Below are 25,405 nucleotides of genomic sequence, written 5' to 3'. Positions count from 1 at the left end.
TTTCAGAACACTAGTCTCAGTACTTTCCCATATACATATCGATTCAGCTCGTCGTAAAAGACCCTGTACACAAGGGCGGTAATTGTTTGCCTCGTGCCGTTGTTTTACAGAACTTGGAGATTCTTGCTTTGATACTTATGAGTGCATCTCTACGCCACGTAGAATTTGTTGGATATAACGAGGAACTTGAAGTATAAATTGGTCTTTAGTTTTAGCTCGCGTTTCCTTCCAAAGAATCCTCTCAGCCGTCTCATCATCTTATCTTTCTTTGTTGTCTACTAGGTTGTCAATAGATTTCAACTTTTGTTCCACAATATTTTGATAACTTCCCGGTCTCCTTAAAAAATGATGATTGGGTCTATAGTTTTCTGGAGTAGTAGCGTTCCAATCGCCAGTTGGGTGCTCGTTTAAGAAACCGTCTTATTGCTGTGACAGAATATATTCACGACCCATTTTGCTTTAATAATTACTTTTACTCAGGTCTATAGTGATCGACCATTACACAGTGGAAAATTTAAGTTCAATGCAACTTTGATATTCTTTTGTCTTTTACTTCATTGTATTTAGCGTCCATAAATAAAAATATCTTTTTTTTTATGCCATGTTTGTCTTCAAGACACGTTAGCTTTATGCGACCTATCCATCTTCTGCAGACTGCCTTTTCCTTGGAGGCGAGTAATGGGATATTTGGTACCTAGCATTATATGCCCAAAATAACTGAATTCTAATAGCTGGTTATTACAACTGAATGTTTTGTGGATGAGTCCTTATGTACGTTGTATGCTTCCTTCAAAATGATGTACGATACTTATGAGTGAATTTGTTAGGCGTAATAAGGAACTTGATGAGGTGTAACTTGGTCTTTAGTTTTAGCTCGGGCTTCCTTCGGATGAATCCTTTCAGCCGTCTCATCATCTTTCTTGGCTGTCTACTAGGTTGTCAATATAGTCAACTCTTGCTCCACGATCTTTTGTTAACTTCCCATTATCCTTAAAAAATTATGCTTAGGTCTATAATTTTCTGGAGTAGTAGCGTTCCCATCATTAGTTGGGTGCTCGTGGTGGCATTGATGGCAAGAGGTCAATTAGTTTGCTTTATCGCAGGAAACTCTTGAATAGTACATTATTTATTACCAGCTTTGGACGATCTATCGACGACCTATCCATCTTCTGCCCTCTGCCCTTTCCCTAAATGATCAAGCGAGGACTTTGATATTTGGTACCTCGCATTTTATGCCCAAAATAACTGAATACCTCTTCATTACTAGTATGAGTAGTCCACGGGATGTTGAGGATTCTTCGATAGCCCCACATCGCTCTCCTTACCAAACGTAACATATTTTTGTAATTTTAGGGTGTACTTAGGGTACACGTTTTGGAAGCTAGTCACCTCATGAAAAAAGATATTAGTGTTTTAGGCAAAGGAAAATCAGATCCTTATGTCGTTGTCACTGTAGGTGCACAGGAGTTTAAAACAAAAGTGATTGATAACACTATAGATCCAAAATGGGATTATTGGTGTGAGGTAAGCTGCAATTTTATTTTTTTTGTTTGCATGATATTAATTTCGGAAACACTAAACATGACATTTTTTACACAAATTAGAGCAAAACCAAATTACTTTTAAAAATATTGTGAAATATTTAATTAAACCCGCCGACGATGCACTGAAGAAATAATCAATAAGGGGGGTTAACCCGATTTTTCTCGTAGTCAGATGAGGCATGTGGACGAATTGTTTCTACAAGACTCATTTTGACAAAACAGGTCCAGTAAATGGGGGGTTTTATGTCTCGGTGAACCGATCGAATTGCAAATTTGCCGAGTTTAGTAGAGAATCGAATCACTCAAAGATCAAAACTGATATTGCGCCGATATGTCCCGGGGATGGTATTGCGAAAGACGTTTGTGTGACGAATTTATGTAACCACCCACTAAGAGATTGCGCCAGCTTACGATTGAGAGATGACCAAAGGACATGTCGGAACTGTGCTGTTCTTTTATTCATTTTTGCAACGGAGTTTTACCGGTTTAAAAAGTGATCATTTGTAAAGTGTGTTCAAAAACTTGAAACCTAATTTCGTGTTAATAAAAAATTATTTATTTATTATTCTTAGAGGTTAGGGATGTTTATCTGCTTTGTTCCTAATAAATGAGGTATCGAACTTTAACGGAATTAAAAAAAAATTTCGTTTGGATGTTCTAGTTAGGTTAGAATATTTCTTCGCCTTACTATATGGTAACGCTAGGCTAATAGGCAACCTAAAAATGGCGGCTCAAAACCTACTTTTGCTTCGAAAAAACCCGTGCGTAATATTAAGTTTTATTTTTTGGAAGGGGGGCTTATTTTAGCTTTTTTTTTACAGTCGAGGTTTTATATTACAAGAAGCTCTTAACACGTTTAGCCCCGAGTGGCATCAAAGCGATGCCTCAATACCATATGCCTAGAGGACCGCGTGGTATCAATGTTATGCCACGCGATTTGAATGTTATTGGGACGTGATGCCCCATAGTGATGTTATTTAAATGGAATTGAAAAAGAGTGCGCTCCAACGACTACATTGCTAGATGTGGGTTCCCTTTATAGGGAATTTATAGTCTTGTAAATTAGGGGTAGTTAAAATATGACAAAATATGTGGCAAACGTTTATTATTACCGGTCGAAAGCTGATATAAACTTACTACTAAATTCTAAAAAAAGATTTTATTGAAAAAAAGACATTTTAGTTTATACGGTGAGCCTTATGTTCCTTAAAAGTTATTTGTATGCCAAGGACTGAAAGCGCTACTCTCCTTCTAAGTCTATAAGTTTTTTCCAGCGACGCTTTAACCTTTTGAACTTTTCCAAATAACAGTTGCCAAAGTTTTCCCCAAAATAGGCGCTTAAGTATACAATAACGTCTGCGTTTGATGAAAAGCTGTCTCCTACAAGTGAAACTTTAATGCTAAGAAACAAGAAAAATGGGGGGTCATATCTAGTGAATACGATGAATCGTCAACCAATTCGTCTCATGTCTCGATGCAAGTGTTTGAGTATGAGCACCTATGTGAGGGTTCACAAACCCGAGCTATACTGCGGGTACTGTGATTCACAGGCTTGTACACACAGTTCATCCCCGGAATCTTGTTCAGTCCAGCCTACTCATAGTTATGAATTTTAGTGCCTAGAGCCACGTGTTTAGTGATAAAGTGTCACTATAACGCACACATCGAGTCGATAGCCTCCCTATGTATCAACCATATCGAGGATTCAATGGCCTCCTCGTATCTATTCTCTATACTATAGATGCTTCTTCTTTTCTACTTTGGATGCATCCATTTGAACTATATCTGACCTACAAAGCGTGCTTAACACTTCTAAGGAGTAACTATACCAGTCTACTATTGTAGCTGAGGTCCCGATTATGGCTGAACTTCTGAGTCAGTAACAGTATCATTTCTGGAGGCAGTTTCAAATTCTCAAACCAGGTACCTTACGAAGTATTTACCTCGCCCTTGCTTCAAACTTTGTGTAATCGCCCTACAAAGCTCTCTCCCACTCTTCTTTGGTCCCATTTTTATGTTCTTTAGCCCACTGCAACCTCTTCATTTTATTTAGACGTCTTAAAAGATGTTTCCTCACTACCACCCTTCCGAAAAGGCCACCTTCCCTTAGTCTCCTTTTCACTGTAGAAGTACTCAAAGGCATATCTCTAGATTCATTGATCTGAGCGCTTTTCCAAGCTCGTGTCGATCACGTTTGTGATTTTTCGTGGCCGCCCTGAAAGTTTTCTATCGTCAAAGCTTCTGGTGGATGCATATTTTTTCACGTTTTAGTCTACGGTATTAATTCGGCCGCAATGGTACGGTTACTTTTGCCTAAACTATTAAATCTTCCGATTAATGCACGAGTGTCAACCGATAGTTTCTGGATCTTACCCATTTTAAAACACAAAAGTCTGAATTTACGAGAACGAAAATATGTAGTAATCGAACTTTACAAAAATATGTTTATTTAAAAAGTATAAATCACAGCACGTTCTTGCGTTTCACATGGCTAACTGGGACTAAACTGTAATCATAAACACCGAAGACCTAAAATCAAAATGCTATACTCGATTATTTTATAACCTTTCCTCGTATAATATATGTAGCCCGTGTAAGAGGTGGTATATCAGACGCATATCACTTTTGATCTATAGTATATTTTCTGATTCAACCGGCAAGACATTGTAGGTAATATAGAATTTTTGTCCTTATTTATTGGACTCAACACCTCCATAGAAATACATGCAGTGATGTTTGGATCTAACGGGTAATATTTAATTATGAATGCTGATGAAAAATCCTGAAATAGGTGTAATTTGTTTTTATTTTCTAAATAGAATAATTCACCAACTTCTTCAACTTAGTGAATGATTTATGAACAGACGATCAATAATCTAAATTTGCAGGAATCGCCCAACAACAAAAGTAATTATTGTAACGCTATATATATATAGGGTCGACATCTTAGTATTTAGAAAATAGACTAATAGTACAAGCATTCAAACTCAAACGTCCGAATTTTTTAATGCTGCCTTGATTTTCCTCAAAATTTAGAATTAAGCTTATCTTACCCTCCATATCTGAAGATCTACATGGTCGCAAGGTGTACAAATTGTTTTAAGGGGTGAAAACCATCCCTTAGCCAAAATTACCTAAATTATAGTTTTCCCTACTTTTTTTCAATTTAAATATTTTTCGTTTAAGCAACATAAACATCTTGTACAATAGAAAATTTATATATTTTGAATTATCAACCCTTAAAAATTTTTAAAAACTACCCTTCTAATGAAAATAATATAGGAAAAAATCTTTAAACGATTTAAAAAATTGCAATTTCATTTTTACTGTAAAAAATTCATAGCATTTCAATAAAATTTAATTGGTTATTAATTTTTATTATTCAACTCTTAAAAACCGCCCCTTTGCAGAGAATGAAATTAGAATAAATCTAATGATTTCCAACTTTTAGATTTTGCATTCTTTTTGGTATTAAAGTTTCTTGTCCCTACTTGAAGTAATTTTTAATTGTCTGTACCCTGTCAACTCTTAAGAACCACCCATTTGATAAAAAATACAATAAAAAAGTAGTGTTCAATGACACTCAATGTTTTGATTATACATTCATGAATAAAAAAAAAATAATTTTATTAACAAAACTTATTATTATAATGTTGTACTTAGCATCAACAGAAAAAATTTTATAAAAACTTTTTTATATCCTACAATTCACAAAAAAATTTCAAATTCTTATTTTTTTTGTAACTCCATTAATTTTGAAGCTATCACATCCTATAAAAAACCGTTCTAAAGGTAATTTTTAGAACTACAAACCTATGTATGTTTAGAAGGGCTTGACCTCTACATTCAATTAATAAAGAGTCAAAGGGCTGTGGATAAGCAATCCTCGAACTATAGTGACAGATTAATTTTGTTATAACTCCATCAATTTTTATGTTACAAAAAAAATTAATATAGCAAAATAATCATCATAAAAAATGCTTTAATTTGACTGTTTATTTGTTTTTGTATCTCTTACATTTATGGAGAAAAAATGAGCAAAAAAAATTTTTCTTAAATAAAATAAAAGTATTATTAAATGGTAATTTTTTTCAAAACTATGCATTTCTAATCAGCCAAACTTTCAGATGTCGTAAATAACATCCAAATAAAGTATTTAGTACAAGGAATAAGTTTGATTTTGATTTTCAATAAAATGGCATTAATTTTAGTGCATTTTTTTTAGCTTCAACTATTTCACATCATATGTCACTGAAATTTCAGTCGTAACGACTTTTATCAATGGTCATTTGAAATGTCTTTTTAAGCTCTTTAAAAAGTATCTTATCACTTTTTGTTCAAAATGTACCCTTTTCCCGTTATTTGAAGTTAAATGCTCAATTACGTAAAACAAAAGATATTCAAGTATCTATAACTTGCTTTAGGCACAACATTAAGATTTCAAAATAAAGCTTAATTTCTTTGTTTGTTTAAAAGCTTCGTTTTTTTTCATCACACTCTTTTCGATAAAATGCATCATTACAGAGTTATACGAAAAAAACTATTGAAAAATGCGGTTTTTTTTGACGGAAAATCATACTTTTCAATTGCAAATAACTCAAAACCAATTGATCTTGCAAAAAAAATTTACATGACATTTTTTACTTTAAATTTGGTGATCTTTTGATTTCTGGAGTTATTTTCGGTGAAAAATTTTCCACCTCCGAAAAGGGGTGGCATCCTCCGGGGGGTTGCACACTTCGGCACCATTTAGATCCTGGTTTTTGGATACACCCCTATCATCTGTCAAAATTTCAAATTAATCGGTGCTGTATTAAAGAATTCGGAGAGGAAATGCTTGAATATCTGGCCTATAAAAGGTTATCAATACGATCAAAAAATAAAACTGCATCAACAAACCATGGAATATCAAAAAAATATACCTTCAATTATAAAAATTCTTCAAACTGAATCAAGTACACAATAAACGAATTTTTAGAAAATGTTTACATACACAGAAACGAAAATCAATAAATGATAAAAAAACTAATTAATTTATATGAAATTACTATTCTATTATTTAATTCATGACTGCTACATATTTTAGAGATGTGAAAACTAAGGAAAAAATTTTTTTTTGTGATAACAGATTTCTATCTTGATTTTATTTTTATTTTGTTATCCATGATTTTGATCTATGATTAATATAAATACACAAATTGTCAGTGTCAATCTCATATTTTGATATGAAGACTAAAAGAAGTCGAATTTTCACCTTTCATTTTAAACCAATTTTCTTAGAAAATAATAAATAATAAGAAAATTGTACTTATAGATTTATGCCTCAAACGATTTACGAACATTCTGGTAAAAGACTTGTCATCTACTTAGTATAGTTCTTCCAATATCAATTGCAGAAGACAGTTATGCAAGGAACAATCAATATTTCATAAATACGCACCAAATTAAGAAATAAACAACAACGTTCACTCCCCGTATAAAATTCGGTAAACATCTAACAAACCGTCAGTCCAAGTGGACTCATCATCTTCACTGTTTACCAATCAAAACATTGAATCGTAAACATAAGTATATTTCTATTGGCCAAAGCTGCCGGAAGGCGTATGTACACAATTTCTTCGAAATATTTCTGCCAGACAGGTATGAATTTAATAATAAAGATTTAGATATACAAACACAGCAAGTTATTTTAAATATATTCGAATGTTTAAAAAAGAAAAATATTCAGCAATCTGATAATTCACTCATAATAAGAATTGCTAAATTAACTAGTGTAAATGAATTTTCCATTTATCCAGTGTTCACAAAAGGGGTTGCTGTGGATCATTCACAGAAATCAAAAAAATATAAAAAAACTGAAATCAGCTGACAAAGCTAGTCAAATTAATATGGGGAGAACAAAACTACGCCATTAGAAGTAATACAGCAAAAGGTAGCAGTTTATCCAGAATACAATTATACCAATTTAGGAACATTGCGTCAAGTTTTGTCAACATGTGGTTTTAAACACAAAAAACTGAATAAACAATAGGCAATAACCGAATCGTCAAGGATCGTTCGATGGCGACAAGATTATTTACGTCAGATAAAAGACTACCAAAGCTCTAATAGACAATGGACAAACGTAAAACAGATTTACGAAAATGTAATCAGTCTCCAGAACTAAGTAAAGAGGTTGAAGAACTCGTATAGAAAGCAGCAGACCGCCAAAACCTTCTAAAAAACTGTGTTTAACATGTTATCAAAGAAGAAGATGAGTATTTGGTATCACCCTCTTTACAACCCATCATAATTCAATCAAATGATGACTCTAGTTCAGACGATTTTGACTACCATTATTATTTATAGAGGTACTTTGGAATTAAAATGTTTTTTTTTTGTTTTATTTGCAAAGAATTCCTGGTTTTTGCTTTGAAATTTCGTTTTCCAAAAAAAAACGAATTGAGTACAAAAAGGGCTCAATTCACGTCTGGTACCCTGTTTAAACCAAACGCCCTTACAGGCAGGTATATTTTACTCGTCTCTTTACGTTTTATAATTTAATATAAAGTTGTAGCAAGTTAACGAGTTATAATAATGAATTTTATCCAAGTTACAAGTTGGACTACAATTAAGTGCCGAAATAGCCGTCCAATGTGTAATGATTCGATTGCCTTTTAACGAATACTTTCTCGCATAAGATATACATATTTTGAAAAGTATTTATAAAAATAATAAATTTATAATATGGACCAGCAATTGATATTGGAAAATCTATACATTTGGTTTTATTTATTCAATCTTAGGCCATCTTACCGCTTGATGTATGGCCGTTTCCTTGGGGGTCATGCCATATATTTTCTCCTCCATGTCTTTCTATTTTTCGTTTGCTCTTTTATTCCTACCCATTTTATTTTCTTTATATGTACCAACAGCTTCTTTCACATTTTCAATCCATGTTTTTTTTTGGTCTTCCTCTATAACCTAGAATATTTTTTTTTGGTATTTTGTTTCCGGGTACTTAGTATCCTTGATACATTGACACAGTAATTTCAAACAATGACAAAATATTGTTTGAAAAAGACTTTTTTTTATACACTTAATAGAAATCTGAATATCAACAAGTTACATTACTTTATGGACAAACTGTACAGTAATTGACCTGTTTCGGGATTTTTCAAATATTTTCACTTGAAGACATCACTGTATATTGATTTACGAAATGCGCAAATTTTGGAAAGGTTTCTATTTGTAAGACCTTATCCAATTTACCTTTCTACTGGGCTTAGAAGATTATACAATGGTTGCTACTTAAGTTTTGAGATATGGCAACACCGATGTGAATATGTCAAATATGGCATTTCTATCGTAAACCTTGGCATTTTTAATGGCGAACGTACTCAGAGTGTTCTCAAACCGAGTGATGGTTAAAAAATTAAATTAAATCGCAAATATTTTCGTGCAATGATTTTCAGTTCAAAGAAATGTTGTATAAATTCAATCCCAGTGCTTCAAAAGACGTCTATATGATCGTTTCAGGCGACGAATCATGGATCTATGCATATGGGTCTTTCAAGATTTTTAAATTCAACAAAATTTGTTCGCACACGAAGCCCTTCGAGGCAAATAGTCGCCTGATCTTTTGAAATAACTGGACACGTCTCCACCATTCAATTATAGCAATGTAAAACGGTCAATTCTGAATGGTACACCAGCATTTCTTTTCAAGAAGTTTTCTAAAAAAATCAGGGAAACCAATCGCAGAAGACGAATCATTATCTACCACACATCAGTTCCAACAAAACCATTATTGACTAAGCTGGAATTTCTGGAACCGTTGGCGATATTCATACTGAATACACTGTTTACACCAACAATTACGATTACACTGTCTGACGCGCGTTTCGATAACTAAGTTATCGTCTTCAGAGATTGAACGTAAACATTTTACCTTCAGTCTCTGAAAACGATAACTTGGCTATAGAAACAGACAGTGTAATTGTGAGTGTTGGTATAGTAGTGGTGTAAAAACGTTATTGAACAATGAAAACTTCGAATTGATAGGTCATCCTCCGTGCAGTCTTGTTTGGCACCCAATTATTTCTTCTTATTCCTGCAGTTTGAAAATAAATCGTGACCTCAAAGTTTTTCTACACCTGAAGAAGCGATTCAAATCACATGTTTTGGAGGTACTTTAATCGGCATGGAATTTGTTCAAATGTATACAAAAGTGAATTGATCTTAATGAGGAATATTTTGAAAAACAATAACGCCATGTTCAATTCTAAATGTTTGTTTTCATTTGTGTATCTCAAAACTTAAATAACAACTCGTATTTATAAGGTAATTTTTTTTTCATGAATACTCAGATATGAGATTAATCAATGGGAACAAATAGTTTTAATTTGAATATTTACTTGGTTTAAATAATCAATCATGGAATGAATATTTCTATTTTCTCATTTCAATTTTACTAGTTTCAAATACTAGAATCAAATGGACAACAACTTTATATACATGTTTTGGACAAAGATGATACAGGTGGAGATGAGAATTTAGGAAGGTAAGAATTTGTTAAAGAAAAAACGGGATTCACAAGTTTCTTCTCTAAAATAAAAATTAACGCACGTTACAACGCATATTAGAATAAATGACTAATTTATAAGTTGAATAGAAACTTTTGCATCTCGCTTTAAGAGTGGGGTTTAGGTCGATTAACAAACTAATAAAAATAAATTGCAATTATATAACCACGGAGGAGTTTTAATTTTTCAAATAAACACATCATGTTTTTCTCTGTGTTTTTCTCTTTTTCTCTTCATAATATCCTGAAATTAAAACTCTTCTTTATTCTTTCACTGCTTGTACAGCTTTCGCGCACGTCTTCATTTTCATTCATTCTTTTAAGATATACTGATTATATTAGATGTTTGTTAAACATTCAAATAAATCATAAAAGAATTTTATATGTATGTACTAAGAATATATAAAAGAGGTAGAAGGTTCTTAAGAGTTGATATATCGAAACTGAATTGGATCATAAAGTGATTACCAATCCAGGAGAGCGTTTAGGAATGCATTTTATTAGATTTACGAGGCGTGGTTATCAAATAACGAGACTATAAAATACGAGGATATATTTTATTACTCAACATATTCTCCTCTTAATTGGATACATTTATTACAGACCTCCACAGCTTTTATTACTTCCTCGTTGGAAGAAAATTTACCTTTTAAACATTTTTTCAGTTGAGAAGAGAGATGATAAATGGACGGAGCCAAATCTGGTGATTAAGGGGGGTGCTCTAGTAATTCTAATCCTAAATCACGAATTTTTTGCATGGCAACATGAGTTTTGTGTGCAGGGGTGTTGTCCTGCCAAAACAAAACATCTTTGGATAGCTTTCCGCGTTTTTTCACTTTAATTTTTTCTCGTACAGTGGTCAGTAATGTCGAAAAGTAATCTCCAGTTATTGTTCTACACTTATCCAGAAAATAAATCATGATTACTCCATGGCAATCCCAAAAAACTGAAGCAAGAACATTTCCAGTAGATTTTTGGACATGAAACTTCTTAGGCTTGGAGAACCAGAGTGTAGCCATTCCATCGATTGTTGCTTTGTTTCTGGATCGTAGAAATGTCCCAAGTCTCATGCATAGTAACAATTCGGTTTAAGAAGTCAACATCGTTTTCTAATCGAACGCGATGCTTCTACCCTTGCACGCTTTCGGTCAACATTTGAACATTTGGGGATAAATTGGAGATTATCGTTAAATGTTGGCACAGATATTATTATATAAAGTGAGCAAAATAACTCCACATAGTTCGTACAAGGCCATGGGATATAACATGTCTCTCAAAGAACGTTTCCTTCACTCTTACTTGGGCTTCTTCCCTGAAAATTTAGGAGCCGTCTCCGATTAACAAGGGAAACGATTTCATCAAGACATCCCTAAGATGGAGAAGAGACTGTATATACAAGCATGTTGGGGTAATAATGCTGGTTTTTTTATGACAAGACAGCTGTATCTCAGGGTATAAAAGAAAAGCCAGCTCCAACTAATTGTACATATCTTCGTTATATATAATTGTTTTGAGCTAAAATAGTTCTTTTTACCCCTTCAAATTAAATCAATGTCCATATTATCATTATCGAAAAGGGGTAAAAATAGAACTGCGGGGCTGCTACGAAAATGCTGGGTGATGGAAGAAAACGGCATTTATATTTGGATTCAAGAGGTTATTTTACATAGAAAACATGTTGAAGCATGATTGAGTTTTTTGTGCAGACCAGTATTATTTGTGACTGGTATTATCTCGAATAATCTCTTTAATCCAATAAATTCTTGTTTAAAAATTTGGGTGATGAACCACCCGAAAAGGTTCAAAAGCTACCATCAAATCCAGACAAAACAACAATTGGTGTGGTTAATAGGCTCATGGAATAATCGGTGCATATTTCTTAGAAACAGAGGCCATCCTGAATGTTCCTGTGAATGTTGTCCATTATCGCGCCATGAAGACATACTATTTGAAGCCCGTGATCCCGATAAAGTTTGCTAACAACAAGATGGCGCCACTTGCCATTTAATTTGGTTAACTCGACATACACTTCGTTAATTTTACTCTGTTACTGATCGATTTCCGTGTAATATTTTAGTATATTTTGAATGTGCAAACACCTAATATAATCTTATAAATGTTCCACTATTCTGTAAAAAAATGTTAGCACTAATAGCGATGTTCATTTTCAAGATCGATAGATGTTATATTTAATTCAATATCAATTCAAGAAGAAGACAGTTATGCGAGGAACAATCAATATTTCATAAATACGCAAGGCACTAATACCAAATTAAGATATGAAAAATAATGTTTACTCCCCGAGTCATATTTCAAAAGTAAAGATTTCCTTTTTTAAAAAAACTTTATTTACATTAAATAAATGGAAAAATGCTGAATACAGTGAAGTGTAGCAAAATGATAGTTATTATATTAACAGGATGTCTATATATGTCTGCTAATAACATCAAAAATATTCTCAGGTTTTATGAGAAAACTAGAAATGCTGAATACAATTAAATATAAAAGGAATAGTATATATTTGTTAACAGGATGTTTCTACACATGTTTGCTGATAACGTTAGAAAATTATGATCAAGTTTCATTATAAAAAAATAAGGTGTATGAACTGCACTATTATCACTTTATTATATTGAATTGTGTAATTTTCTCTAAATGACTCTCGTATAATATCCGGTAAATATCTAAAAAACCGTCAGTCCACGTGAATTTATCATCTCCACTGTTTACCAATGAAAACATCGAATCGTAGACATAAATGTATTTGCCGAAGCTGTCGGAAGGCGTATGTACATAATTTCTTCGAAATATTCCTGCTAAAAAGTCTGCGATAAACATTGACGTGGCTGGGTGAGATTAATTTAATTCATAAATTTCTTTAAATAAATAGAAATATGGCGTTCTTTAGATCATGGGTGCATGAGGACAATGAAATTGCACAGTGTGATGAGGATAGAGATAGGTATGAATTTAATAATGGAGATTTAGATGTACAACCACATCAAGTTATTTTGAATAAATCGAATGATTAAAAAAGGAAAATATTCAGCAATCTGATAATGCAATCATAATAAGAATTGCTAAATTAACTAGTGTAAATGAATTTTTCATTTATTGAGTAGTCACGAACATGTAAAGAAACACTGAAATCAGTGGACAGAGCTAGTCAAGATTTTACATCAGCAGACTGCCAAGATCTTTGGAAAAACTGTATATTTTATCAAAGAATAAGATGAGTATTTGGTATCACCCTCTTCACAACCCATCATAATTCAATCAAATGATGACTCTAGTTCAGACGATTCTGACTACCATTATTATTTATAAAGATACTTTGGAATTAAAATGTTTTTTTTTGTTTTTTGCAAAGAATTCCTGGTTTTTGCTTTGAAATTTTGTTTTCCAGAAAAAAAAAAACGAATTGAATACAAAAAAGGCTCAGTTCACGTCTGGTACCCTGTTTAAATCAAACGCCCTTACAGGCAGGTACATGTTACTCGTCTACTTACGTTTTATAATTTAATATTCAGTTGTAGCAAGTTTACGAGGGTATAATAATGATTTTTGTCCAAGTTCGAATTCGGACTACAATTAAGTGCATCTGCCTAAATAGCCGTCCAATGTATAATGATTCGATTGCCTTTTAACGAATACTTTCTCGCATAAGATACATATATTTTGAAAAGTATTTATAAAAATAATAAATTTATAAAATGAGGTATCTACGTCTATGGTAGATCAAACAAAATTGTCGGCAAGAGTTTTTATAATCTGCAATTGATATTGGAAGAACTAAACGAAAATGCTATTCTGCATGTATGATAACATTTTCGCTGTGAAAAATGTTCAGAATACGATTTTTGACCGCGATGTTAATTTTGATTTATGTGGTTATTCCTACACAACTATTCGCAACAGCTGTGAATTTAAAATTGATGTACTTAGCATCGCAATTTTAACGACGTTTTGATCGTTGTTATTTTAACAGCAAAAATGTTATTATACATCCGTGTAAGCAACATCGAAACCCCTCAAAATAGCATTTTCGTAACATCAATCGATCTTGAAAATTAACAGGGCTGTTACCGCTAACATTTTTTGTACAGAATAAGCCCGAAGTCTCATATTAACCACATGTTGAATATTTTTTCACGCTTTACATAGTTTACCGTCGATTATATTGATGGTCAGCTGCAGGTGCATTTGTATGATAAAGATAAAGGCCGTAATAAGGATGACAATTTAGGAAGGTATCTATATATTTTCATTTATTTTTTCTAATATTTGATGGAAATTATCAAATTGAAGGGAATTTTTTCAAAGAGTGAAAACAAAATTCTCTCGATTATTTCAAAAGTAATTTTAGAAGTGATATTTGATGTAAGTTTTTGATGAAATCACTTGACAACATGCGTGGAAACGATTAAACTATGATTAAAGATGACCCTCGTAGATCCATCATTTTATTTCATCTTTCACTATTTATGAGTAAATGAAATAATTTGCATGCAACTGAGTAACAAATGAGGTATGGGAACTGTTTTAATTTATCGCACTTTCTTATAAAAACCATTTACATTGCCTTTATTGTGCTAGACTCGCTTTTATTCAACCATCAAATCTTAGAAATGTGATTCGATCATTTTTAATATTGATGTTTAACAAAATCAAATTCTGCTTAACTTCAACACATACTTGGATGAGAGGGTACCTACATGGATACGAAAGGTACATAATACTTGTTGGATTGCGCGCCAACAATACCATCAAAGCAGGACGAAATCTCACCATCGGAAGAAATACTTTATACCACCGTCAAAACAACTCCTCAGCAGATTCCTCCAGCCCAGTTATCGGCAAACTTATTAGCCAAAGAACTTAACAACAATTTAAATAAAAATGGGAGCCAAATGTTAGTTATAACACCACACAATAAGTCGTGTGACTGACACACAGATGGCGCAGGTATTGTCAAATCTATATGACGTTTATGAAGTACCAATTTTCAAAAGACTATGTGTAACAGTTCATGACATTTCGATTAATCAGAAGAAAAGTGACAGATATTCAAGTGACTCTACTTTTGTTATTTTCAAAACAATGAACTCAAAACAATTTCGTATGTTACTTCTTGATAAAAAATACTTTACAGCCATGGATTCAAAAGTATTAATCGGATCTAATACGTTGAAATGAACCATTTGTTATTGGTTTGCTGAATTTATACGTGGTCGTACAGACATTAATGATAGCAAACGTTCTGATCGTCCAATTGAGTTGGTTATTCCAGGAAACATCAAAAGAGTCTACAAATTAATTATTTCTAATCGTTAATTGAATCTGCGTGAAAGAGCTGATGCCTTAAAGATATCAAAAGGGAATGTGTTTACAATTACCTTTGACTATGGGAAAGTGAGTATCGTGTTAACTCACAGTCGATAAAAAACAACAACGTGTTGATGATTCAGAGCAGTGTTTGGCCATGTTCACACATCAGATATTTTGGGTCGATATGTGACATCGGATAAAACATGGATCTATCAAGTTCGAGGTCTCTAAAGGTACAACATTCAGCTGGGAAGGTTATGTCTTTAGTATTTTGTAATGCGCTTGGAGTATTGTTCATTAACTAGAGAATATTACATAGAGTTGTTGGATCGTTTGTAAGAAAAAATCAAGGAAAAACGGCATTATATGTCGAAGAAAAAACCACTGTTTCACCAAGACAATGCATCAATTCACAAGTCGATGGCAACGATGGTTAAATTGAACGAATTACACATCGTAATTGCTTCCTCATCCACAGTATAGTCCAGATCTGGTCTCCAGTGACTACTGGCTATTCGGTGATCTCAAAAAAAATGCTCTCCGATAAGAAATACAGCTCAAATGAAGAAACAATTGTTGAAACTGAAGCTTATTTTAAAGCAAAAGACAAATCCTCCTACAAGCACGGCATCGAGAAGTTAGAGAAGCGTTGGAATGCTTGAAGAAGATTTCATGAACAAAATCGATTTTTGAACCTAAAAATATGTTTTTTTAGTTAATCACACGAGTTATTGAGTGATGTGTTAACTTTATTATACAAAATAAAACTGAATTTATACTTAGTAAATATATATTCATGAGAACAATGTGCTTGTATCTTCTTGGAAAGTTTGAGTAAATCAATAAGACCGTTTCTCAATCTACTATTGATTGTTCGCATATATATTTCCGAACTAAAAACGGAAAGAGCAGCAAACTTTTTCAGCTAATCGTAAGAATCGGGAATCAGGAAATGATCATGTCTTCCTTCTCCCGGTCATTCAAAGCAAACCACCTGTGTTGTGAACTAAGATCCCATTTTTTCTTCTTCAATATTTCCAATTCAACATAAATACGTTCGTATTTGAAGAACCATAGCTCCTTGTTTTAAAATCCATCAATTGTATATCAAAACTATCAATGTCAATTTCAAAAGGAAAATATTTCAACTCGGTTATTGTAGCATTTAGAGGATTTTTTTTTACATTTTTGTCAAATACTAAAGCTGTTTTCAAATTCCTGAAACCTGATGAGAAATGCTTCCCCCATATTCAAAATTATTGTTTTGAAATGGTGTTTATTAATGGAGGAATTATTTTCTTGGGGATGCTCCAGCAAGATCGGAAAGTGAAACAAAGTTCTCTTCCGAAATCCCGAGGAAAATGAATAATTTCTTATCGAGTGTTATTACTTCTTCTAAAATCAAAAAGTTTCCTATCCCTACCTATCTTTCAACTTGAAGAAAAAATTACTGATGTTCTTAATTTATAGAGGAATTTTAATTTATCAAAATGAAATGTAATTTCGTTCTTATCAAGTTTCTTTGAATGAAAAATATGTTGCTCCTTACGTAGATATTTGTTCGAGAGCTGCACTTGAGGAGCTAAAGATCTTTGGAGCCGCACTTTGCCGACCACTGCCCCAGCCCATCAAAACGAAGAAATGATGGGACAACATTTATAACAGCCTCTGGCAAGAGAATAACACCACAACAGAACGTCCAGTATTTCCATATTTAATGGAATTTCAACCCCGTTAATCGTATCCGCAAATCGCGAAGTATAATTAAGTGAATTTATAAAATTGCATTGCATGGTTTTCGACCCTTAACCCTCCGTTATTCACTGTTATTGAACTTTATTAAGTTATTAGCAATTTTTACTCGCAATAAAATCTTGGTTATTTTACATACAAAAGAAAAAAATAAATAAAATGAACAAAACTAATCACTAATCAAAAATTAATTTTTTGAAATCAAAAATCAATTAAAAGGACAATACTTGGAAATGAAAATCTTTTCACAGGCTTTTGTTTTTTCAGTTATTCAAACACGAGACACAGATATCATCCATGTGTTCTTTGTATACAAACTGGTAGCTTTTGCAGCAATCTTGTGGAAGACTTTTTTTGACTTCTCGGACCTATGGTGCAACGTCCCACGTAATTTTCCATATGTTGTTGAGTTTCTTCAATACCTAAAAGGACAGTTGCACGTCTTCTAATTTCCACAGGCAGTTCTTTCAATGTTGATCTAAATTGTATTTGTGGCGTATTAACTCCAACGCGAAAGATTTAATAAATTTTCGTCTTTTTGCTTTATTTTCCGGATTATTTGCCTTGTAAACACAAAAGGCATTTATAGCAGAGATGTTCAACAAATCGATGAAAATTACAATATACCATCGCCTGGAGTCCCTTGCAACATCATAACTTGACAAATTTGATCTACTATTTTAGTTTTATTGTAGAAGGTTATAATTTCCGGTCTCACTATTTCTTCAGTTTCTAGATGAATTGCATCGTCGTGGTGCATACTTGATGCAATTAATACAACTTTGATCTTCTTCGGACAATATGATACTAAAGTTATTTCGTGCTGAAATCCAAAAATATGAATATTTCTCTTCCTTTTGGTAAAAATTCGAGAGGTATCTCCCGCTTGGTTTTCTTCAAAGTTTTGCAAAGTTTCAATCGGCGAGATACTTGTAGATCAGTTGTCCGTCGTAATGTTTCGGTTGGTGCCATGGACTGGCTGATCGAGTCAGAGAACAATATCTTTTGCAGTATTGTTGAAATGGTATGCTCCTTCAGGTTGTGTACCTACATATGGTTCCAGATTGAATGTATACGCGTTCTTTGCATCACCAGCGAGAATATCTTTAGACCGTACTTTCCGGTTTGCTGGGGATGTACTGTCGGAATAAAGTTGTTTTTTGAAATTTGCTAGAAATAGCTCAAGGATTTGCCTTATTGGTGCGAGTTTATCAGTTTCTTCTCTAGCAACACGGTCAGTTATAGCATCAAATATCGGACATCTCAATAAAAATCGAAACCTCTTTTCATTCATGGAAAGGTATTTTTTATTGAGCTTCTTAGAGTTCCTATAACGGCACTTATTTTTTTTTCATCTGTAAATCTAGTATCCCTAAGTCTCCGAAAAAGATGGTGAATTTTCTATATGTATATATTAGTTGATTCAGTTATCATTTTTATAATGGGATCAGTTATGAATAATCGAACACATGCAATTTTTGACTTTGATTGGCGAGCTTTTCCTTTACGACCTGGTAGGACCCTAATATTTCTGTATCCGATATTTCTTCTTCTGTGTTTGATTTATGGTCACTTTCGTTTAATATATATTCTTTAATTTCGAGTGGATCCTCTTCAAATTCATCCTCAGATTCATCCATTTCTTCTTCTCTTGACAATTATTCAAGCCATTTCATCCACTTTTTCGGGTTCCTTGAAGTTTCAACATGGGTGTCTTTTACTTGCGACATAGTTTGTTTTAAAATCAAACATACTAATGCAGCTGCTGCAACTATTGAGAAGGAAGTGTCTGCGCGCGCAATCTCTTAGGAATACGTTATTTAAAAAGTATAGTTCTTCCAATATCAATTGCAGATTATAAAAACTCTTGCCGACAATTTTGTTTGATCTACCATAGGCGTAGATACCTCATTTTATAAATTTATTATTTTCAAACTATTATACTATTATACTTTTCAAAAAATGTATATCTTATGCGAGAAAGTATTCGTTAAAAGGCAATCGAATAATTTTAAATTGGACGGCATTATACGTCGTTATTTAGACAGATTCACTTAATTGTAGTACTTGGAACTTAGAAAAAAATCATTATTATACCTCGTTAACTTGCTACAACTGAATATTAAATTATAAAACGTAAATAGACGCGTAAAATGTATCTGCCTGTAAGGGCGTTTGGTTTAAACAGGATACCAGACGTGATATTTGATATCTTAAGGAGTTGCCGCAAGTGGTAGGAAGCGCTGTCCATAACGATTACTGACTGAAGTGAAATGTTAGGGAAAAGCTGTTCATTAAAAGACTTTTCAAATAATTTGCTGTCATATCTTCATGATAATCAACTGCACAATATTAATAAAGCAGTAGGCACGAAACCGTCTTTGCTACGTTTCTCTTTAGAACATGGCCCTTTAAAACAGCAATTTTTACTATTGTCAACCCAACTGAAATTTACTACATCGTGACTGTCAAATCATGTTTGATCTAGAATATGCCGAATATTTCCCTTTTTTAAACATTCGAATATATTTAAAATAACTTGCTGTGTTTGTATATCTAAATATTTATTATTGAATTATACCCGTCTTTATTTTCCCCACACTGTGCAATTTCATAGTCTTCATTCGCCCATGGTCTAAAGAACGTCAATTTTCTATTAAAGAAATTGAATAAAATAGACTAAATAAATCCCACCTGGCCACGCCACTGCTTAACACAAATTGTCTAGCAGGAATATTTCAAAGAAATTGTGTACAAACGTCTTCCGACAGCTTCTGCCATTATAAATGTGTTTTTGATTTACGATTCGGTCTTTTATTTGGTAAACAGTGGAGATAATGACTCCACGTGGACTAACGGTTTGTTTTATATTTACCAAATTTTATACGGGGAGTACATTATTTTTCATTTCTTAATTTGGTATAAGTGCAGTGCTTATTTATGAAATATTGATTGTTCCTCACAAAACTGTTTTCTGCAATTGATACTGGATGTTGGAAGAACTACACCTGGTCTACGATCGTAGACCGCGCGCATAACGGAAGATCAATAACTGTGCAAAATTTCAAACAATTGTGAGAAGAGTAAGACAAAAATCATAATGATCAACTTTATATAAAACTCACGAATCTGAACTTACGAGAACGAAAACAATTTGTATACGAACGTAACAAGAAGATGTTTTGATCCAAAAAATATGAATCACAGCACGTTCTTGCGTCTCACAGGGCTAAGTGGGACTAAACTACAATCATAAACACTGAAGAAATAATTCACAGTTGAAGAATAATAAACAAACCAGCCGCTACTTGCAAGCTTCGACCTTCGCTTGACAAAATGAAAGAAAAATTTGTACTAATTTGATATTTAATTTATTTTTGTTTCGTATCTTTCTCTGACTCGTTTGTTTAGAAATGACAAATACTTTTTTTGCTAAAAAAACAATGAATGAATACATTTTCACTCTATTCAATATTGCAGCGAGTTTCTTCAGTGAAAATAATAAAAGAGTTTTAATGAAATCCTTGGTCAATATTTTGCTTATCTTGAACTTTTGTATAGGCAAACTGCTTTAATGGAAAATCTCTCCAAATAATTATGATTCTTGTACTGGGTGGGCAACTAAAAATGTCCGTCCGCCATATTTCGGCATTATATTAGAGCTTCAGGAAAAAAATTATAACCGAGAAACACGTGGAAATTATTTTCAGAATTTCAAGTCTACTACATTACACTAAAAGAGGGCGTATTTTGAAATATGAAATAGAAGAAGCAACATTTTTTCAAGTCTATTCAAATGAGTTGTGAGTAAGAACCTTGTTACAAAAAATTGCCTGTAATGTTGTTTGAAAGAGCTTTTATGCAGCAATAGAAAATATATAAATTCTAAGCAATTTAATTAGCAACGTGAATGATAAAGGGAGTTGTTTAATATATTTTAGATATAGTAATTTCTCTTAACAAATTTAAAACAAGCACAAAACTTTAACTAAGTAAACTGAATTAACATTAAAATAGCGCAAATATTTTATTTTTCTTAAAGCATTTGTTTTTAAAAATATATTTATTAAATCAATTACAAATTCATTGTTAGAGATCTGAACAGAGAACAAAAGTAGGATTGAGATTATTGTTCTACTCCATCCTACAGCCACGCACGAACCATGAGTTCTCCTCAGCAGCCTAAAGCTGACAATAACAGAAAGTTATAAAACACATATCCGAATATTTTTACAATAAACCTTAGTTCTGTTAATTACATTGTACATAAGTGAAGTCTTTCCGTTGTTTCAATTCCATAAATACATGTTTTCCTTGTAACCGTTTTAAGAAGAAAAAACCCTATAATAATTAAGAAATCCTTACATGAATGAATTTACAAGAATAATAAAATTTATCTGCATTTTTTGCTAAATAAGAATTTTTAGGAATTTATAATATTTCTGCTGCGCTTTGATGTTTTCTACAGGATCTATAAAAGGTTATAAGTTTTTTAACTAGAAATAATCAGACAATTCGAAACAAAATTAAAAAAAGAATTTGCTACAGTGGCGCAAAAAATAGGGGGATAAAAGTGACAACCAACCCTGACAACGCGCGACTCTGGTTAAATGTTTCTTTATGTTACAATATTACTTTATCAAAGAGTATATTGGTCCCCACTTTTGAAAAAAGAATTTTTTTAAATATTAAAATGAATCAATTATTGAGATCTCTCTGTGGTAGAGCTTTGTCGGTCGAATATAGAAACGCCCTGTAGATAAGCCGCGTATGTAACTTGCATATCTTTTTTCTATCCCAAAATATCTTAGAAATGTGTAAACGACGAGAATTTTTTTAAGTAATGGTGTGAACAATGAATCTTCGGAAATATGTAAACTAGTAGACTGAGTAATTTGTGTCAAATTTTTTTTCATTATTTAAAAGAATAAAATATAAGTGAAATCCTACTTATTAGTCAAACAACAGCAAGTATAATTTAAAATATGATAAAATAATTAATAAAACCGAAACAAGAGGACTATATTATAGTATTATATAAAATAAATATCTTGTTGAATACAAGCTATAACATTTTCAAATATGTCAAAAATTCCTCTTCAACTTAAAGCTATTAGTTATTGCAGTTATTAGACTCTGCTAAAAAAACATTCTTACAAATGAAAAATCGATTTATAAATTTATAAAAATCTGCTAAGCTTAACCGGACCTAAGTACATCGGTATATGTTGAATTTTCGGCTCAAATTTGACACGTCTCGCGCATGACGTCACGCTGGAATCAGAATGTTTCATGGCAATTAAGATTAGGCTGGAGCTCTACGTATTTACTGGGTTTTTGTGTATTTGCGAATTTTTTTTGAGTTTAACGGCTATTATAGAGTTCACCTAACTGTTATTATTTTCTTTTAAAAGATGGTTTTTTTATTATGAGATCATAATACGTCGCTACATACAAAAACACTGATCTAAATACCAAACAAAACAGGTATTAAATATTTCAGTTTCCAAAAAAAAGACTTGACGAAATAGGAGACAGGACCCTGTGGTCGAGAGGTTAAAATTAATTTAAAATATGGTAAATGAATGTTGTAAATCACAAAATAACACACAATTTCAATTTTTGTTTCAATAATTATACTTATTTTATGTTGTTGTCGATTCACTTGTAGAATTATAAACAAAAACGGTTTGAATCTGGTTGGAAGTATTAAGATGGGATACATACCCCTTATTGTTGTTATTTATTTACGCGCGTGTTTGCTCCATTCATTTTGGAGAGGGTAGTTTCATATAATGGAAATTGTCTAGGTTTAAAACAATATTTATTTATATGATTAGTAAAGTAGGGACGAACATGAGAGGAAAAGGAATAGAGCAAATGCAGTTTATGGAAGAAAACAGAATGAATGAAACACAAATAATTTAAGACAATTCTACAAAAAGATAAAATATCAAAACTATAAACCAATAATAAAAACAAGGGGGATAAAAGCGAAAGACTGCAAAATAGAACATCACCTACAAGAGATGGAAAATATATGGAAATAATACTAAAGAGAAAGACTTTTTCTCGTTAAAGAAATAAAAAATCGAAGCAAATAAAGAAATAATGTTAACAGAGGAATAAGAGGACGAGGTAAAATGCCCCACAGAAAATGAGGTGCAAGACGAAATAAGGAAACTCCGGAATGATAAAGTTCCAGGAGAAGATGAAATAGAACCGGAACTTCTTGAATTTGGTGGAGAAAAACTAAGTAAACATATTCATCAACTATTAGAGCAGATATGAGGACGAACCAAACCCCAGACGAGTGCAGTACAAGCATAATCACATCAATATTTAAGAAAGGCAATAAAGTGATTTGTGAGAATTATAGAGCCATAAATCTGCTAAATATGGTCAGAAAATATTGGAAATAGATTGAAATAGTTCGCAGAGAAAGAATTAGGGGATTCCCAAAACGGCTTTAGACCAGGAAGATCAACTATCGACGCAATCCACACTTTAGACCAAATAATAGAAAAGACAGTGGACTATAAAAGAGAAATACATATAGTTTTTATTGACTTCAAAAGTTCTTTCGATTCAATAAAAAGAGAGAGAATAACAGAAGACAAGGAATTCCAAAAAAATTAAGAAAATTAATAAAAACATTAAAGTAAGATTCCAAAATACAACATGAAAGAAGACGCACACAAATAAAGGCGCAAATAGGTTAACCTAATGTCTTCAACGCTATTGAATATAATATTGGAAGGCATTGTGAGAAACGCAGGATTACAACATAAGAACAAAATGACAGACAATACACATATGGTAGCATAAGCAGATGATGTAACTATCATAGCAAATGGACATAGGGAATTAATAAAAGCGATCAACAAATTAGAAGAAGAAGCATGCAATTCCGGAATGGAAATAAATGTAGAAAAAAATAAAATATATAAAAATAGGGGGAAAACCGAAGAAAGAGCAAACTTAAAACTAACAAATGTAATTTTGAAACAGTGTCGGCCTTTAACTATCAAAGAATAGGTTGAGACAAACAACCAGTGACAAGTTAAAGGATACAGAAAGGCTATCAAGACTATGGAAGAAACAAAAACCTATTAAAAAACAAAAACATAACCAAACAAAACAAAATTAAATGTACAAAACCCTAATAAGACCACTAATCACATATGCGATGGAAACAACAGTAATAAACAAAAGAGAAGAAGAAGAATATAAAAGAACCGAAAGAAAAATATTGAGAATTATAATAGGTCCATACATAACACAGGAGGGAGAAAAGACAGCAAAGAAAAACGAAGACATAGAGAAAAAGCTGGAGAAGGAAAATATAATGAGATACATAAAAGCATAAAGACCAGTCCAGTTGAGACTGGGTATAAAATAAGAAGAAAACCAACTGAAATGATCAAAAGAATAACGCAATGGACACCTTTGTGGCCAAGGAGAAGAGGCAGGCCGAGAAAGATTTGGCGGAAAGAAATAGAGGAGGACATAAAAGCACTTAATATAGAGGACTGGAGGGCAAAACGCTGGAACCGAAAAGAATGGAAAATAATAACAAAAGCAGCCAAGAGAAACGAAAAACTATAATGAGAACAAAAATAGAAAACGAGGAGTAATCCACCTCAAAAAAGGATTTTAAAGCGGTATAAACGATAGCCATAATCCAAAGGTTGATGATGATATGATTTGCTCAAAGAAATAAATAAAATATACCCATAATAAATCAGAAACAACTGAAAGTTCTTAACAAAATTACGGAAACGGGTTTTTGAAATTTTTTCGTTGGAGCCAATATTTCTGAGTAAATCTCCCTCAACGCTCGCAAATTCCCGCCAGTGAGAATTCAAGCAAATTTATGTTCCAGGTGAATATGAAAATTGATCTAACTCTAAGAAAACTACTTCGTTTTCAAAAAATCGAAATGCATGATGTTGTATTTGTATTTTCTACTCGGGTAACACTCGCCATATAATAAAGCAAATCCAGCGAGATTTGTCTTTCGTGTTATCATCAATATTTTCATGTATATAAACATGAACTACTTCTTGGTTTCAAATGAATTAACTTTTAAAAAACGCGATCATGAACACAATCTTCCTTTTCGGTTGATTATTATTTCAATATTCACATATTTCTTAATAGTTTCTCTTTCACAATCATATGGGTATTCATTTTAAAGCTTAGAATCTCAGCTTTA

At 32.5% G+C, this 25,405-nt stretch overlaps 1 protein-coding gene across 2 annotated transcripts in view; it reads left to right on the top strand.

The window, feature by feature from the left end:
• The window catches only part of LOC130894920 (extended synaptotagmin-2), a 130,701-nt gene that overhangs the window by 63,712 nt on the left and 41,584 nt on the right, over positions 1-25,405 (top strand). Inside the window, exons 9-10 of one of the 2 annotated variants that reach the window (XM_057801960.1) lie at positions 1,354-1,524; positions 10,001-10,086. In XM_057801960.1, the coding sequence (XP_057657943.1) occupies positions 1,354-1,524; positions 10,001-10,086 (257 nt within the window). Of the gene's footprint in view, positions 1-1,353; positions 1,525-10,000; positions 10,087-14,271; positions 14,358-25,405 lie in introns of both variants that reach the window. The other variant, XM_057801961.1, reaches the window with a different exon arrangement.

The sequence above is a fragment of the Diorhabda carinulata genome, chromosome 6 (assembly GCF_026250575.1).
Source record: "Diorhabda carinulata isolate Delta chromosome 6, icDioCari1.1, whole genome shotgun sequence".
Lineage (NCBI taxonomy): Eukaryota > Metazoa > Arthropoda > Insecta > Coleoptera > Chrysomelidae > Diorhabda > Diorhabda carinulata.
This window is presented reverse-complemented; position numbering and strand designations above follow the sequence as displayed.